This window comes from Acomys russatus, chromosome 4 (assembly GCF_903995435.1).
Source record: "Acomys russatus chromosome 4, mAcoRus1.1, whole genome shotgun sequence".
Classification (NCBI taxonomy): domain Eukaryota; kingdom Metazoa; phylum Chordata; class Mammalia; order Rodentia; family Muridae; genus Acomys; species Acomys russatus.
This window is the reverse complement of record NC_067140.1, coordinates 685832-703407: the sequence shown is the minus strand read 5'-3', so window position 1 is coordinate 703407 and position 17576 is coordinate 685832. Positions and strand designations below refer to the sequence as shown.

General features: G+C 47.7%; 1 protein-coding gene across 2 annotated transcripts; it reads right to left on the bottom strand.

Moving 5' to 3' along the window:
- Positions 1–3357: 3357 nt before the first annotated feature.
- On the bottom strand, positions 3358–17013 carry Commd7 (COMM domain containing 7). Of its 2 annotated transcripts, XM_051143449.1 has the most exons (9): positions 16856–17010; positions 13183–13236; positions 12811–12913; positions 6853–6909; positions 6731–6768; positions 6114–6204; positions 5912–5961; positions 4432–4480; positions 3358–3792 (listed from the first exon to the last, which is right to left on the bottom strand). In XM_051143449.1, exons 1-9 carry the CDS (start codon positions 16937–16939, stop codon positions 3716–3718), a joined length of 603 nt encoding a protein of 200 aa, XP_050999406.1. In that variant the 5' UTR covers positions 16940–17010; the 3' UTR covers positions 3358–3715. The 2 variants fall into 2 exon arrangements, with proteins under 2 accessions (XP_050999406.1, XP_050999405.1); XM_051143448.1 differs by lacking the exon at positions 13183–13236 and having other exon boundaries at positions 16856–17013.
- Positions 17014–17576: the final 563 nt, after the last annotated feature.

Sequence of the window (17576 nt, the reverse complement as noted above, 5' to 3'; positions counted from 1 at the left end):
CTCTGACTTCCATGGGCATCAAGCACACACATGGTGTGCAGACATAGATGTGTATAAAATATTCATACACATAAAACAATGTATCAGCTCCTTAAGGGTAAGACTTGGGACAATGTGGATGGGGGGAAGAGAACTGGCAAGGCTTCCTGAGCGGACAGACCAACCTCTGCTACCAGGCCTTCAGGTGGCTGAGGACCAGAACCCGGAAACACACAAGCAGTTCCCTGGCTGGTGAGCAGGCTCTGGGCTCAGTGCTCTGTGCAGTAACCGAGCTAATGGTGTCCACTCACAAATGCGGAAACAGGTTCTAACAGGTTGCGGCAGCTGCCTGAGGTAACAGTTAGCAGCAGGTGGGCTTCTTGACCTGAGACCTTGCACTCCCAGTGCCTGTGCCAGTGATGGAGTCCCTCACTCCCGGTGTCTGTGCCAGTGATGGAGTCCCTCACTCCCGGTGCCTGTGCCAATGATGGAGTCCCTCACTCCTGGTGTCTGTGCCAGTGATGGAGTCCCACATGGCTATCAACTGTGGGAAGCACCAGGAGTGCTGACTCAGGCACTTAGGAGGCAGAGACAGAGGGATCACCATAAGCTTGAGAATAGCTTGTTCTCTGTGAATTCCAGGCCAGCCCTGACTGTGACTCATTGTAAAAAAAGAGACAACAAAAAAGCAGCACAGAAGCTGGGCATGGTGGCGCACATCTTTAATCTCAGCACTTGGGAGGTAGAGGCAGGCTGATGGCTGTGAGTTCAAGGTCAGCCTGGTCTACAAAGTGAGTCCAGGACAGCCAAGGCTACAGAGGGAAATCCTGCTCCAAACAAAGCTCCAGAACACAGAACAAACTAATGGATTCCCTCTGGTGAGTAACTGGGAAGAGAGGTGGGGAGGAGTCTCCATGTTTACTCAGAACTACTCTGCTGCAGAGATAGCTCAGCAGGTAAAAGATCTGGTTGTCAAGCCTGACATCCTGGTACCATTCCTGGGACCCACTTAGTAGGAGAGCCTACTCTTGAAGGTGGAAGGTTGTCTTCTGTCTCCAAAGCACCCAGGCATGATTCTGCCCACTCTACATAAATAAATACACGTAAAAACAACAACAAAAACCTCTATAGACTACGAATATAGCTGTGTAAAGTGCTTGCTAACACACAGAAAGCCCTGGGTTTGAGCCCTCATAAAGATTTGGCTTGGAGTGCATGCGTGTGATCTCAGCACTCATTGTGAAGGTAAGGCAGAAGGACTGTTGTGAGTTTGAGGCCAGAAAGGTCTATACAGTGAGAACAGAGCCATCCAGAAATGCATTAACTACATCCCATCTCAAACAATAAGTTACCATTTTCTTTTTGGTGAAGACCAAAGTTGAGATTCTTAAGGGATATTCAAAAAAATGAGGTTAAAGATTTGTTTTTGTGGACTGGAGAGCTGGCTCAGAGGTTAAGAGCACTGGCTGTTCTTCCAAAGGTCCCAAGTTCAATTCCCAGTAACCACATGGTGGATTACAACCATCTATAATGAGATTTGGTGCCCTCTTCTGGCCTGCTGGCTCACATGCAGGCACAATACTATATACATAATAAACAAATCTTTAAAAAAGAAAGAAAAGATAGCCAGGTGTGGTGGTGCAGGCCTTTAATCCTAGCACTTGGGAGGCAGAGGCAGGTGGGTCTCTGTGAGTTCGAGGCCAGCCTGGTCTACAAAGAGAGTCCAGGACAGCCAGAGTGACACAGAGAAACCCTGTCTCAAAAAACCAAAGGGGGGGGGGAGATTTGGTTTTGTTACCTTTAATTATGTGTATGTACATGTCAGTGCAGGTTTCCATGGAGGCCAGAGGCATAACATTCCCTGGAGCTGGAGTTACAGAGGGTTGTGAACCACATGTTGGTGCTGGGAACCAAACCTAGTCCTCTACTTAAGCAGCCAGTGCTCCTACCTGCTAAGGCATTTCTTTAGCTCTCGGGTTACTGTATGTATGTATGTATGTATGTGAGACAGGGTTTCTCTGTGTAGCTCTGGCTGTCCTAGAACTCACTCTGTAGATCAAGCTGGCCCCGAACTCAGAGATCTACTAGCCTCTGCCTCCCAAGTCCTGGGATTAAATGTATGCACCACTACCACCACCAAGCTGCTCTTGTTTTTATTTTTAAAAATTGGCATGCGTGCCAGAAGAGGGCATTAGACCCCATTATAGATGGCTGTGAGCCACCTGTAGTTTCTGGAAATTGAACTCAGGACCTCTTGAAGAGCAGATAGTGCTCTTAACCACTGAGCCATCTCTTTAGCCCCTTAAAAGATGTTTTTATTTGAGGCCAGCTTGGTCTACAGAATGAGTTCCAGAATACCCAGAGCTACACAGAGAAACCATCTTGAAAAAAATTATTAATCTATTTACTTATGTGTGCATGGGTGTGCAAGGTGTGTATGGGTCAGACTACAACTGCGGGAATCAGTTTTCTCCTTCCACTATGTGGGTTCTGGGAATTAAACTCAGGTTGTCAGGCACCGGGGTAGGTGTATTTACCTGTTAAGCCACCTTCCTGGCCCTGGTCTCCTTTCTTGAGACACGGGCTTGTGTAGCTCAGGCCGAGCACCTTGCCACGTTTTATGAAGTGTTGGAGAATAAATCCAGGCTTTATGCATGCTAGGCAAACCCTTTACCAACTGAGCTATATGCCACGACACTGTGGCTCCCCTCCTTTTTTTTTTTTTCCAAGATTTATGTCATGTGTATTGTGAGTGTGTATTGTGAGTGTGTATGAACATGTATGTGTGCTGCCACGTGCACAAACGTATGTGTGGTGTGTGGGGGTCAGAAGGTGTGAGGTGCTGGAGTTACAGGCTGTTGAAAGCCTTTAGACGTGGTACTGAGAACAGAGCAACTTGGGTCTTCTCACAGAGCAGTTAGTTCTCTCATCCACAGGGCCATCAATCTAGGCCCCATGGCTAGCTTGGTTTGAGACACAATCTCACTTAGTTGCCCTGGCTGACCTCCAACTTTTGGTGATCTTCCCTGTCTCTGCCTCCTCAGTGCCAGGGTTACAGGTGTATGACACTATACTCAGCTCAGATGACTCTTAATCCTGTGGAGAAAGACGGTTGGTTAGCAGATTCAGAGCTTTTCTTTTAATTTATCATTTAGCCAAATTGTGGTTGGTCTTCTGGAACCAAAAATAATTTAAGTTGGCCTCAAAAGGCCTACCTCCTTATAACACAAAACAAAGGAGCAAAACCGGAAACGGCGACCCGAGCCTGGCCTTAGTTCTTCTTCCCAGAGAAGACTAAGCACAGACTTTACATAGATGACTCAGCAAACACTGGCTGGCAATGCTCCTCCCCCTCCAAACAGACTGTGAGATAGATAGGTCCTCTTCAGACAAGTCGTCCACATGACCTGCCTCTTCCTCAGCCACAAACAAACACCGAACCATCTGACTGAAGGAACCATTCCTTCACTGTTTAATGGGAGGTGACAATACCCTCCTCCCAAAAGAAAGCAAACAATCCCAGATGCAAAGGCTGTCAGAGCAGCTAGGTGTAAAGTCAAGCCAGGAGATGGGAGGTGCTGGCTCCTGAGAGGGGCTTGCAGGAGAATCACACAGGACTCCTCAGGTATTCAACCCAGTTGTTCTCGGAAACTCTTTGCACCTGGACTCCCAAGACAGCTGGGCCCCTGGAGCAGCCAATAGGGAAGAAGCAGGAGCAAGGGATCAAGAAACAGGATCAACTGAGGCACTCCATGCTGGCTCGGACTCGCTCCATCTCATGCAGGAAGCTGTAGAACTGAGGCAAGGTTAATTCTGGGGAGAGAAAATTCAGTTTGAGTCAGTCTTTCCGATGACACAGAATAACCCAGGAAAATCCACTTCTACTCAAATTTACTGTTTGCTTATTGAGGTGATGGGGAGCAGGCCAGGGCCTTGTGCACCGACACTCCATCTCCAGGCTGTCATCTGTTTGCCCTGGCACATCCCAGCAGCCTTCTCTATCTTTCTGCAATGCTGGGAATCAAACCCAGGCCTATTGCATGCCAGGCAAGGCTTCCATTGATCTCCATGCAGCTAAGTGACCTGACATACATAACCCATCAGAATAAGGAACCTACAATCATGACCATGCAGGGCTCCAAAAACCGGAAGTGTGTGTGTAATGTCACACAGCAGCATGAGGCTTAGCGCGGCAGTCAGGGATGTCCACAGCAAGAGCTTCTTGCCTCCAATCCGCTTCCGTTCTACTCCACCCCCTTCCTTTTCCCTCTACTCAGGGTTTCCAGCCTCCCAACAGCTTAGTAACAGCCCTGGACTATACTTTAAGAGAGGGATGGAAATGGATGGCTGCTCTAGAGCTTGGTGATACCCTGTCTTACAGAGATGCGCTTCACCAGCCCAGGTGACTGAAGGAAAGACGTGGAAAGCTTCAAAATGGGGTTACAGACTCACCTATATACAAATTTTCAGTTTGTTTTCCTTTCTTAATCACCAACTTTAACTAAAAGAGGAAAAAAGGAGAGGGTAAAGAAAACATACATACATACATACATACGTACTTCCTAATTAAAATGATGGGCCAGCAAAGATGGCTCAGGGGTGAAGTACTTACCATGAGCCTGGTGATTTGGGTTTGATCCCTGGAACCCACATAAAGGTGGGAGGAGAGAACCAACCCCACAAAGCTGTCCTCTGGCCTCCACAGCCATGATGCCTGATGTGCACCCCACCCATTTCTCTCTCACAGACAATAATAACAAAATGAAAAATCTTAAGTGGCTGCTGAGAAAAGATATTTCTCCAAACCTTTTCACCTAATTATGTCCCAAAGCTTCCCGGGGTCTCAAGGAGACGCAGCACTGCTCCAGCCTCCACCCCAGCCCCGGGATGGGCTTCTAAGGGAGGAGTTAATTGAAGTGACTGGACTGTCCCTGTGGAGCAACTGAGCACTTCCAACTAAGTCCAAGATAAGCTTAGCTGAAGGCAGGCATGACAGAGATCACATCCTTGGCTGACCACAATGCTCTGAGATGCACAGGGCACTTTAGGGGACCCACTACATAAGAAGATAGCAGACCTGTGCTGGCTGGAGTGAAAATGGCTGCTGCGGGCTCTTATATTTGAATGCTTAGTCACCAAAGGAGAACTCTTTGATAGGATTACAAGGATTAGGAGCCATAGCCTTGTTGGAGGAGGTGTATCCGAGGGGGTGGACTTTGAGGTATCAAAAACCCATGCCAGCTGGGCAAGGTGGCACACGCCTTTAATCCCAGCACTCGGGAGGCAGAGGCAGGCGGATCGCTGTGAGTTCGAGGCCAGCCTGGTCTACAAAGTGAGTCCAGGACAGCCCAGGCTAACACAGAGAAACCTTGTCTCGAAAAACCAAACCAAAACAAAAAAAAAACCCAAAAAACAAAAAAACCATGCCAAGGGCTGGAGAGATGGCTCAGAGGTTAGGAGCACTGTCTGCTCTTCCAGAGGTCCTGAGTTCAATTCCCAGCAACCACATGGTGGCTCACAGCCATCTGTAATGGAATCTGATTCCCTCTTCTGGTGTTAATTATCATATACATTAAATAAATAAATAAATCTTAAAAAAAAATGCCAAAAAGAGTGCCTTATGAAACCCAAACTGGCCTTGAACTTTTGATGTTTGACACTCCTGACTGGGAGGGTTTACAAACCTGTGTCACCATGCCAGCTTTTTTTTTTTTTTTTGGTTATTTCGAGACAGGGTTTCTCTGTGTAGCCTTGGCCATCCTGGACTCACTTTGTAGACCAGGCTGGCCTCGAACTCACAGCGATCCGCCTGCCTCTGCCTCCCGAGTGCTGGGATTAAAGGCATGCGCCACCACGCCCGGCTACCATGCCAGCTTTTATTAACTTTTAACCAGGTTGAAATCTTCCCCATTGCCTCTGAGCACAAACTTACCTGTAAAAATATGCTTCCCACTTTCTCTAATTCACTGCTTCCAGATGTCACTGTGACACACACACACATAAAAGAATACAAAGTGACTGATTGAGGTATATGAGCTCAGGGACCAGTCTTCCCTACCCAGGCTCCCCAAAAGTCTCTGCAACCCATCCCAGGATGGCCAAACATGTTCACAGGAATGGATCCATCTAGTTACCTCCAAACCTCCACTCCATATCAATCAGCTGGTTAATCATCAGGGTCTGACCTATGGCCCACTGTGCAAGGGCTGGGGCGTTCTGCTTCCACTGGAAGAAAAGTAAAGGTCAACAGCCATCAGAGTGGGGACCATTGCTCTCTGTATGCCTCTGCTCCAAGCACAGCAGTGCTCAGAGCCCAACAGCTAGGGAAGAAAGCAGAACTGAGGGCTGAGTCTACCTGTATGCACAGAGCCAAGCCCATGGCAGGAATACACTCTTTCCACGCGGCATGCTGCCTAGCTGACCTTGAATTTACTGTCTAGCTGAGGGTGGCCTTGAGCCCCACTCCCAGCGCTGGGATTCCAGGCAGGCACCACTATACCCAATATATATATCCTCTTTTCACCCTAAGATTTAATCCATTCAGAACAAAGGCATTAATATTTGGCCAGCGAAAGGAGAAAAACTAGGGCTGCCCTAAGCAGAGCTGGTTGGCAGCTGCAGGTGTGTTGTTCCTGAGGCCGTGAATGAAGGAAGAATGGGATGGTTTTGTCTTGCTCAGCATTTTTTTCCCTTTTCTTTTCTTTTCAGGAAATAAAAGCCAGGATCTTAACCTTGATTTGGAGAACTATACCTTTTCAGAAAAGTAAGTGGCTTTCTCCTCACTAAGACCTGTAAGAGAACCGAAGGATAATTAACATAACAAAGAGCCCAGAGGCCCTCCTCCTGCCCAGGCAACCCTGGGGAAAGTCCTACCTAGAGCCAGGAGATCAGTGCGTACTTGCTCTGCAGTGAGGCCCTTCTTCAATGCACCTTGGAGGCAGGGGAGAAATCATAAAGTGTAAATGAAAGCATTGGTCACTTGGAAGTGTTTTTTGGGCCCAACCTGCTTGCATAGAACACAAAAGCACTATGCTTCAGGAAGGGCTCCAGTGGCGGGAGAGAAAATGCTGCTCTGAAACCACCATGGGGCAGGGCAGCACACCTCTTCACTGCACAGTGGGGTCAGTCACCCTCCAGGGATGGTGGGCTGGAGTAATGAGCAAGGCTACAATCCCGGAGATGTGTGGCAGCCTGGCCAAAGTTTAGTTAAAGTCTCAGAGTAGCAGGGCATCGTGGTGCACGCCTTTTTTCAGATTTATTTATTATGTATACAGGGTACTGTACACTTGCAGGCCAGAAGAGGGTACCAGATCTCTTTATAGATGGTTGTGAGCCACCATGTGGTTGCTGGGAATTGAACTCAGGACCTTTTGTTAGAACAGACAGTGCTCTTAACCTCTAAACCATCTCTCCAGCCCATGGCGCATGCCTTTAATCCCAGCACTCCAAAGGCATGGCAGGTGGATCTCTGAGTTGAGGCCAGCCTGGTCTACAGAGTAAGTTGTAGGTCATCCAGGGCCACACAGAGAAACCTTGTCTGGAGGAAAAATATAGAGTAGAGTTTGAAGATGTATCTCAGCTAATTTCCCTGGAGCTGTAGGTTATGGGTGCTGGGACTAAACTTGGAAACACTATTATTATTATTGTTGTTGTTGTTCTTGCTGTTAATTAATTTTTCATATTTTATGTACATTGGTACTTTGCCTGCATGTGTGAGGGTGCCAGGTCACCTGGAACAGGAGTTACAGACCGTGATAACTGCAATGTGGGTGCTAGGAAGTGAACCTGGGACGTCTGGAAGAGCAGCCAGTGCTGTTAACTGCTGAGCCATCTCTACAGCCCCAACTTGGAATCTCTTAACTGCTGACAATTATCCTGACTCTGTTTCTCCAATGTTGAGATTACAAATGGTGGCCATCATGCCAGTGTTCCCATGCCCATCCACAGTGATCCAAGGCAATTCCTGCCACCAGGCATTGGCCTTCACCAGTCCCTCTGCTGGAAACAGTCTTCCCTAATCTGTACAGGCCTCATCCCTGACTGCATTCAGACCTCTGTGAATCTCAAGGCCTCAGAAAGGACACCAGAGTGCCACTTAAAAACGACCTTGTAGCCAAACGTGGTGGCACATGCCTTTAATTCCAGACTCAGGGACACATAGGCAGGTGGATTGCTATTAGTTTGAGGCCAGCCTGATTTACAAAGCTCCAGAATAGCCAAAAATACACAGAGAAACCCTGTCTCCCGGGAGGGGGAAGGATTTGTGAGTGCAGGTGGTGGTGACATATCTTTAATCCCAGCACTTAGAAGGCAGAGGCAGGTAGATCTCTGTGAGTTCAAAGCCAGTCTGGTCTACAGAGCAAGTTCCAAGACAGCCAGGGCTACACAGAGAAACCCAGTCTTTAAGAAGGGGGTGGAGGTTGGGGGGCTGGAGAGATGGTTCAGCTGGTAAGAGCACTCACTGTCTGCTCTTCCAGAGGTCCTAAGTTCAATTCCTAGCAACCACATAGTGGCTCACAACCATCTATATTGGAATCTGATGCCCTCTTCTGGCCTGAAGGCGTACAAGCAGAAAGAGCACTCATACATATAATAAAAAAATAAAGCCGGGCGTGGTGGCACATGCCTTTAATCCCAGCACTCGGGAGGCAGAGGCAGGCGGATCGCTGTGAGTTCGAGGCCATCCTGGTCTACAAAGTGAGTCCGTCCAGGATGGCCAAGGCTACACAGAGAAACCCTGTCTCGGAAAAAAAAAAAAAAGAAAAAGAAAAAGAAAAAATAAAGATAAAAACAATGCCTTTTGGGGGCTGGAGAGATGGCCTGAGTCTTGCAGAGGACAACTTGAGTTCAGTTCCCAGAACCCACCTGGGGTGACCCACAACCCCCTGTAACTCTGCATCCACTTGGATCCAATGTCTCTGGCCTGTGAAGGCACCTGTGCTTATGTGTGCATGCCCCCACCCCAGACACACATGCAAACACATAACTAAAAGAAAACCAAAGGCATTGTAAATGTGACAGTGTAGCTCAGTGGTACAGGGCTTGCCTAGCATTAGCAAGGCCTTCAAAAAAAGAAAGAAAGACTCATATACATACGTAAAACACATGTACACACAAAACAAACAATGAGTGAACTAAACAACAGTAACAAAAAAGATTAAGGGTTTTTTTTTTGTTATGTTTTGTGAGTCATAGCCTTATATAGCCAAGGCTGGCTGCAAACTTGCTGCATAGCTGAGGGTGTCCTTGATCTTGTGAACCTCCTGTTCCTACCTCCTGAGTGCTGGGACGACAGGCAAGTACCAACTTTTCTTTCTTTCTTTAATGTGAAGGTGGTAGAATTGTCGGGCATATTTCACTATCATCATCATTATTGTTGTTGTTGTTGTTATTACTTATTTAAAACAGAGTCTCACTATGTAGCCCTGGTTAGCCTAGAATGTATTAGTAGACCAGGCTGGCCTCAAACTCATACAGATCCACTTGCCTCTGATTCCTGAGTCCAGGGATTAAAGGAGTGCACCACCACACCCAGCTTGCTTCCTTTTTTCTTTCTCTTTCTCTCTTGTACATGCACACATATGGTTGTGTTTTTTGAGAGTCTCATGTAGCCTAGGCTAGCCTCAAACCTGCTATGTAGATTAGATAGGCCTTAAATCCTGATCTTTCTAAATCTTGACCTCTCATGTGCTGGGATTAAAGGTGTGAGCAACCTTTGCACTTTTTTCTATTATAACTACAAATGTTACTTTGCTGAGGGTCAACAAGTATTTCTAAGTGGCTTACAGAGCAGAGGGTCCCCAGGAACGGTGTGAACTCCAGGCTACCTTGACCAGTACTGGGCAATGACCTAACAGGGAAAGACATAGCAGCTAAACCGTAGGGACCAAGGAGCAGGCTCACCACTCTGCAGTCACATTCTGTAGGCAAAAACTGAACCCTACACAGATGTGGCTCCCTGAGGCTTCTTTTTCAGCTATTTCCTTTGATGATACCTCAATCAATGCCAGCCAGAGAACAGGCCTGCGGTTTCAAGCCATGTATAGAAGGTTTGGTAGCCGGGCGTGGTGGCGCATGCCTTTAATCCCAGCACTCGGGAAGCAGAGGCAGGTGGATCGCTGTGAGTTCGAGGCCAGCCTGGTCTACAAAGTGAGTCCAGGATGGCCAAGGGTACACAGAGAGACCCTGTCTCGAAAAACCAAAAAAAAAAAAAAAAAAAAAAAAAAAAAAAGAAGGTTTGGTGGAAACACCTGGTAGGGAGACTAGGTGGGAGAGGGTGGGAAGCAGTTATTGGCTAGAACTGCTCAGCCCAGAGGCTGGCCAGCTGAATCCAGCCTGTGAGATGCAGGGGAGGGCAAGGTGGCAGTCACAACAAGCAGACAGAACACCTGCTGTGTGTCAGCACCATGCTAAACACTGGGAAATAATAATGAACCACACACAAGAATGGCTGCCCTAGCGAGGCTTGTGTTCACTGAGACAGATCATACCAGTAATTTAAGAGACATGGAGACCACACAGAGTATTGAGAAGGCAACCAGCCAGAGAAAAGCAGAGCAAGCCCTGGGGCCACAGGCCAACTTCAGCTAAACACATTTCCATTTGCAGGAAAACAGCACTCACATGCCTTAGGAATGTGGAAAACTTTAATTGTTCTTTTCCCCCCCTCACCAAAAGAAAATTACATGAACAAATGAAAACACACACACACACACACACACACACAGAGAGAGAGAGAGAGAAACATACAGTCTGTGACCACTGTTCAGTGGGGATCATTCATTCTATCTGATTACAGAAAAACACTCTGGGGAGTAGGGATGGGAAATTACCTTTTAATAGAAAATAAAAGTCAGTAATCCCCAAGGAGCAGCTTGTTAGGGATTAAAAGCAGCAGTTTAAGCAGGTCCCCGGACAAGGCCAATGAGAACCCGGAAAGGCAGCTGCCACTCAACTTTACACCTATTACCTCCCTCCACCCATTTTGTTTTGTTTCCCCTGGTGCCAAAGATTGACTCGAGGGCCCTGTGCACTCCAGACAGGTGCTCTGCCACTGAGCTATTTATCACCAGGTTATCTTTCTTTACTCTTCCAACAGTGAATTCCAGGAGCCTCCTCAGCTGCATTTCAGCCCTGAAGGTGACTATCAGAGAAGCGCCCAGCACAGAGCACAGGAAGTGCCACCCCCAGCAACCCAATAATGCCGGCCAGGTCCCCATCTGTGCCCTGCTGAGCGGCGGAACAATGGCTGTAAGCCAACACAATGCAGCACACAATGAGGAAGCAAGGACACTGGAGGCAAGATTTCCTTTCAGATAGGTTAGTGGCCTGCGCTGGCCCCTGCTTATCTTTCACTGATAGGTAACTAGTCATTTGGGAATGAAATGTTGTCTGCTACTTGCTTTAAGCAAACCCAGTCTGGGGCAAGGGTGAAACACTGGATAAGGGTTCATAGTTGTTCCAGTGCGACTTGGGACTTATATGTTTTGTTTTCTTCCTTTTTTTTTTTTTTTCCTTTCTTTCTTTTTTGGTTTTGTGAGACGGGGTTTCTCTGTGTAGTCCTGGATGTCCTGGAACTCACTCTGGAGACTAGGCTGGCCTCCAATTAGAGGTCACCTACCTCTGCCTCCTAAGTGCTGGAATTAAAGGCATGCACCACCACCGCCCAGCAAGTGAAAAAGAGTCAGCTGTGGTAGGGCTTGTATGTGATCTCAGAGGCAGAGGCAGGAGGATCTCTATGAGTTGAAGGCCATCCTGTTCTACGTAGTTTCAAGACTGCCAGGGCTACACAGTGAGACTGAGACACACACACACACACACACACACACACACACACACACACACACACAGAGAGAGAGAGAGGGAGAGAGAGAAAGAGAGACTCAAGTGACACTAATGAGTCTTATCCTTTAATTTCTGGGCTTAGGGAATGGAGGCTGCAGAGTCAGCTTTGCACCATCCTCTCTATGGCTCCTCTGCTATGTTAGAAAGCTGCCCCTGGGCATCCTCTGAGAATACTACAAGTCCCTCAGATAAAATGACAGAGTATTGCCACATAATTAATGCGCACTGCAAACTTTGAACTACCTCCTCGTTTCTTTTTTTGGGGGGCAGGGGGCCGTTTCGAGACAGGGTTTCTTTGTGTAGCCTTGGCTGTCCTGAACTCGCATTGTAGACCAGGCTGGCCTCAAACTCACAGCAATCCACCTGTCTCTGCCTCCCAAGTGCTGGGATTAAAGGCATGCGCCACCACCGCCCGGTTTACCTCCTCGTTTCTTATACTCCTAACATATTATAAATACATATAAATGCTAGTTATACCGCTTTCTTTGAGGGGGGAATACTGCACAAAATCATGTCTGTCTATGTTGCATATAGGTACAATTTTTAGAATGTTTAAAGTGTATGCTAGCCAGGCGGTAGTGGCGCACGCCTTTAATCCCAGCACTCGGGAGGCAGAGGCAGAGGCAGGCACAATTGCTGTGAGTTTGAGGCCAGCCTGGTCTACAAAATTAGTACAGGACAGCCAAGGCTACACAGAGAAACCCTGTCTCGAAAAACAAACAAACAAACAAACAAACAAAAAAGGGTATGCTATCACTCCTGATTTTAAAAGTGTTTTTGATCCGTGGATGGCTGGTTGAGTCCACAGACACAGACCACCGATCATGCGGAGAGCCATGACATTTACCTCCACACCTCCAGTCCGCACCAGGCAGCATGCCCTGCCATGCCTGGGTATTTACGGAATGCTGCTTGGGTGACTCCCTAACGAGGGAAGGCCCAAGCAGAAGCAGTGTCTCTGTCAAGAACTGCTCAGAGCCAACTCACCATTTGGAACCAGAAGGAGGCTTTTCATGATGCCTTTGAGTGGGCCGAGACTGATCTGATGGGTGGTAGCAAATTCAGATAGCCGAGCCAGAAAGCACTCCACCTGCAGGGAAGGGACAGCACAAGCAGGCCTTCACTCACCCCTGAAAAAGACTCATTTTACTTATGTGCATGAGTATTCTGCCTGCATGAATGTTTCACGGGATCCATGAAGCAAGAACCGCAGATGGTTGTGAGCTGCTGTGTGGGTTCTGGGAATCGATCTTGAGCCCTTTGTAAGAGCAGCCAGTGCCCAGACACAGTCTTCTCTAAGTTGTCAGGCCTTCACACCCACGTTGGCAAAACCCCCTTATCACAAGATGCCTTACTCACCTCTTTGGGCTCGGTTAGGAAATGGAAAAGCACTTCTGTCAGGGCTGAGAACTGCTGTAAGAGGACAACACAGAGCATCAGCGTCATTCCTGCTCCCTGACGCCCATCACTCAGCGTGACTATCACTAGTGTGCCTACTCCCCACAATGTCCCCACTCCACTCAGTGTGTCACACGCCACCCAACTGTAGGTTTTTGAGAGAGAAGGATGACACCAGATAGGCTTGACCATCTATATTTACTTATTTCATTAATTTTTTGAAAAAACATTTTTTGTTTTGTTTTTTGTTTGTCAAGACAGGGTTTCTCTGTGTAGCCTTGGCTCTCCTGGACTCACTTTGTAGACGAGGCTGGCCTCGAACTCACAGAAATCTGCCTGCCTCTACCTCCTAAGTGCTGGGATTAAAGGTGGACACAATCACTGCCAGGCTCAATTCTTTGAAAATTTTATGCAGTGTGTTTTGCTCAAGTTCACCCCTTCCCCCTTTATTTTTGTTTGTTTAATTTAGGGATGTGTGTATGGGGCAGAGGACAGCTTTCAAGAGCTGCTTCTTGCCTTCTATTTTGTTGAAGCTGGGTCTTGTGTTTTGTTTTTTTCCAAGACAGGGTTTCTCTCTGTATGTAGCCTTGGCTATCCTGGACTCACTTTGTAGACCAAGTTGGCCTCGAACTCACACCTCTGCTTCCTGAGTGCTGGGATTAAAGGCATGAGCCACCACTACCTGGCTGGTTTTTTGTTTTTTTTCTTTGAGACAGGGTCTCATTGTGTAACCTGAAGCTTAATATGTCAACCAGACTAGCTTTAAATTCACAGAGATTCCCCTAGCTCTGCCTTCTGAGTGCTGGGATTAAAGGTCAAATGTTTATAGTAAGTGGTGGTGGTGGTGGGAACCAGAAAATATAGGTAGGCAAAATAGATGAAAAGAGAAGTCTTTCGATGTTTTGCCATAAGATGTTATTGTTGGTGGTTTCGTTCTGGTTTGGTTGTTTTTTGAAAGAGAGTGTCATTGTGTAGGCCTGATTTGTAGACCAAGGCCAGCCTGATCTATATTGTGAGTTCCAGGTTAGCCAGGGCCCCACAGTGAGACACTGTCTGAAAATAAACAAACAAACCAAAAACTAAACTAAAATAAAAGTGTGTCCTACACTGACCACCTTTGAGACAGGGTCTCTCTTGTTTCTTTTGCTGAAACTGACATTCCCTATTGTGTGTGGTGGGAGAAACAGGACAGCACACGCCTACGTTTTACAGCCTCGATAAGAATCACCAGTTTTCCTAGCATTTCTCACTATGGCTCTTTGTCTTCACAGAATCTTAACTATCATTAAATGCACAGGAAGCAGTTGTTCTGTAAGTCTTCTCACATTGCTGCCTTGCCCAGGAATGCTCATCAGCTCTCCTCACTATCACAAGTAAATAGCAGAAGAGACGCTCAGGACCATTCTAGATGGACATACCAGAGAGATAATAACCAATGAAGAGACACCCTTTCATTTACTGGATCTGCACACAATGTCTGGGGACACTGATGGCTCTAGGGAGTACTGGTCAACCTTCCCAGAGGACAATGCCATAATGAACATCTAATTTCAGTGATAATAAAAGCCCTAGAACCGTGAATTCCACTGCAAAGAGTATGTGGTTCCTATGTGTTCCACCCACACTTACATGGAGCCTTCTCCCTGGAAAGTATTGTTTATATGAATAAGTCAGAGAAATTCAGCCAGGCACGCTAGTGCACTCTTTAAAGCCCAGCAATGGCCGGGCGTGGTAGCGCACGCCTTTAACCTCAGCACTCGGGAGGCAAAGGCAGGTGGATCGCTGTGAGTTCGAGGCCAGCCTGGTCTACAAAGTGAGTCTAGGACAGCCAAGGCTACACAGAGAAACCTTGTCTCGAAAAAACAAAAAAACAAAAAACAAAAAACCCCCCCAAAAACAAAGAAAAACCAAAAAACAAACAAACAAACAAACAAACAAAAAAAAAAAACAAAAAGCAAATAAAGCCCAGCACTGGCGACACAGAGGCAGGAGGATCTGACTCAAACAAGGCCAGGCACACACCTAGAATCCTAGCCCTGCAAGGTACAGGGAGGGTGCTGCTTTCAGTTCCAGACCAGTCAGGGTTACAAAGACCTTGTCTAAAAATAATAGGAAAAAAATGCAACAACAAACCACCACACAGAACTAAGTATTGATTAATAGAAAATTGAGCATAGTGTCACACACCTGTAATCCCAACACTTAGGGAAGCTGGGGACAGAGAGACCCTATCTCAAGGTTGGGGGGAAAGGGGAAGAGAATCTTGGGGTTGGCAAGATGGCTCAGGTGGCAAAGGCACTTGCTGCTAAGCCCGATGGCCTGAGTGCAATCGCTGGAACCCAACCAATTGAAGGAGAGAGTAAAAGCCAGCACCCATAGGGTGTTCCCTGACAACATACAAAATGTAATACATTTTAAAAAATAACTTTTTTTTTTTTTGAGACAAGGTTTTTCCGTGTAATAGCCCTGGCTGTCCTGGACTCACTTTGTAGATCAGGCTGGCCTTGAACTCACAGAGATCCACTTGCCTCTGCCTTCCCAGTGCTGGGATTAAAGGAGTGTAACACCAAGCCTGGCAACTTTTTTTTTTTTTTTTTTTTTTTTTTGGTTTTTCAAGACAGGGTTTCTCTGTGTAGCCTTGGTCATCCTGGACTCACTTTGTAGACCAGGCTGGCCTCGAACTCACAGCGATCCACCTGCCTCTGCCTCCCGAGTGCTGGGATTAAAGGCGTGTGCCACCACGTCCGGCTTTTTTTTTTTTTTTTTTTTTAGCAGTAGAATCTCAATACCCCTCTCTCTCTCTCTCTCTCTCTCTGCAAATGGAAGTCTTCCCGAGAACAGCAAAAATTAGTCACCTTCCTGGCTTTGAAGTCAGACATTTGGTTATGAATTCCTGTTTCCAGACTTGCAATTTTTCTGCCTCAGCCTTTCAAGTGGTGGCATAACAGGCATGTACTACCTATCTTTTGTTTTTACATTTATTTATTTTGTTGTTGTTTATTTATTTTGAGACAGGGTCTCACTATGTAGCTCTGGGTGTCTGGTTTTATTCCTCAAACAGGCCTACGATGTGTGAGGAGTTGAGGGCTCCACCTCCTGAGAAGTTAAGACTTAGGGAAACATTTGGAGGGGTGAAGGGTCATTTATTTATCCATTTTAGTTTTCTGACAGGAGGTCTTATGTAGTTCAGACTAGCAGTGAACGCTGGATTGAACTGCTCCCACCTCCTAAATGCTGGGATTGACAAGGGCTACTGTAACCCGTTTACTCCCTCAGAAGAAAAGGGACGCCTGCAGACGCCCTCACTTGGCTGGTTCCTGCAGTGTGAACAGGAGGCAGCAGGGAGATGGGCCTCCAAAGCACGCACCCTTCCCTTCCCGGCCTGGAAAGGGGTGTGGTCACCGGTGCTGTCTGAGCCTCTTCCGGCTCGGCCCTGGCCTCACTCAGGCCGGCCCCACTGGTACCCACACCGGACTTGCAGTCGACTTGCCCTCCAGAATCAGCTCAACCCGGGGTCCCTCGGAACCCCCGCACCCCCTCTTTTAGGAGGCTACAAATCTGGTCTCCAGAGGTCCCCACCTCCGGAGTGAGTCGGCCCACACCCGAGCCCCTCCCATGCCCAGTCGAGGCCCACCTGCACGCCCAGCTGGTTCAGCTGCTGCATGTCGCCGCGAACGGCCTCGGGCACCGGGTCCTGCGTACAGTGCAAGCGGCCCATGGCGCCGGGAGCCCCCGCAGCCCCGGAGCTGCACTGGCTTTCTTTCCGGGTCTCGCTGCGCTTCCGCAGCCGCACTTTCGCTACACTCCCAGCAGCCGTCCCCGAGACAGCGCACGCGCGGCCGCCGGACTTAAGGAGCTGCTGCGAGCATCCCAGTAGGATTCCATGTCTCTGTCTGGGTGACCCTGTGTAAAGCGCTTCTCCCAAACGAGCCCCAGTTTCGCTGAATAGAGTTATCTAGGGTGATTAGCTGGGATTTTCATCCTCAAAAACCTTTGAGCTCAGAGCCTGGAGCACAGGTATTTCAGTAAATGGCCGGTTGTTGTCCATTCCACTGTTGTTAAGCACAGGGTAAATACCTATCGAATATATATAAATTCTCTGTCTCCTCTATACCTGTGGTGCGGAGTATTAGTCCCAGATCTTTGCATAAGCTGGGGGGGGGGGGTTCTGCCATTGAGATACATCAACAGCACCCCCAGCAAATATTTAATGCTTACCAAAGGCCAAGCACTAGTAACAGGGAAGGCCATAAACCAGGCCACCGTATCCCTCTGAGAGCGTACACCAGAGTAGGAGATCTGAAACATGGACAGACAATAGTGTCATCGAGACAATAAGGTGTAACTGCCAATTG

What these genes read in the sequence shown, in the direction of transcription:
- Commd7 (XM_051143449.1), bottom strand. Translation starts at nt 16,939, where the DNA reads ATGGGCCGCTTGCACTGTACGCAGGACCCGGTGCCCGAGGCCGTTCGC. An exon ending in TATGGAGTGGAGGTTTGGAG is followed by an intron (nt 5,962 to 6,113) that starts GTAACTAGATGG and finishes TGTGTGTCACAG; the next exon opens with TGACATCTGGAAGCAGTGAA. An exon ending in TGGGAAGCATATTTTTACAG is followed by an intron (nt 4,481 to 5,911) that starts GTAAGTTTGTGC and finishes TTCCTCTTTTAG; the next exon opens with TTAAAGTTGGTGATTAAGAA.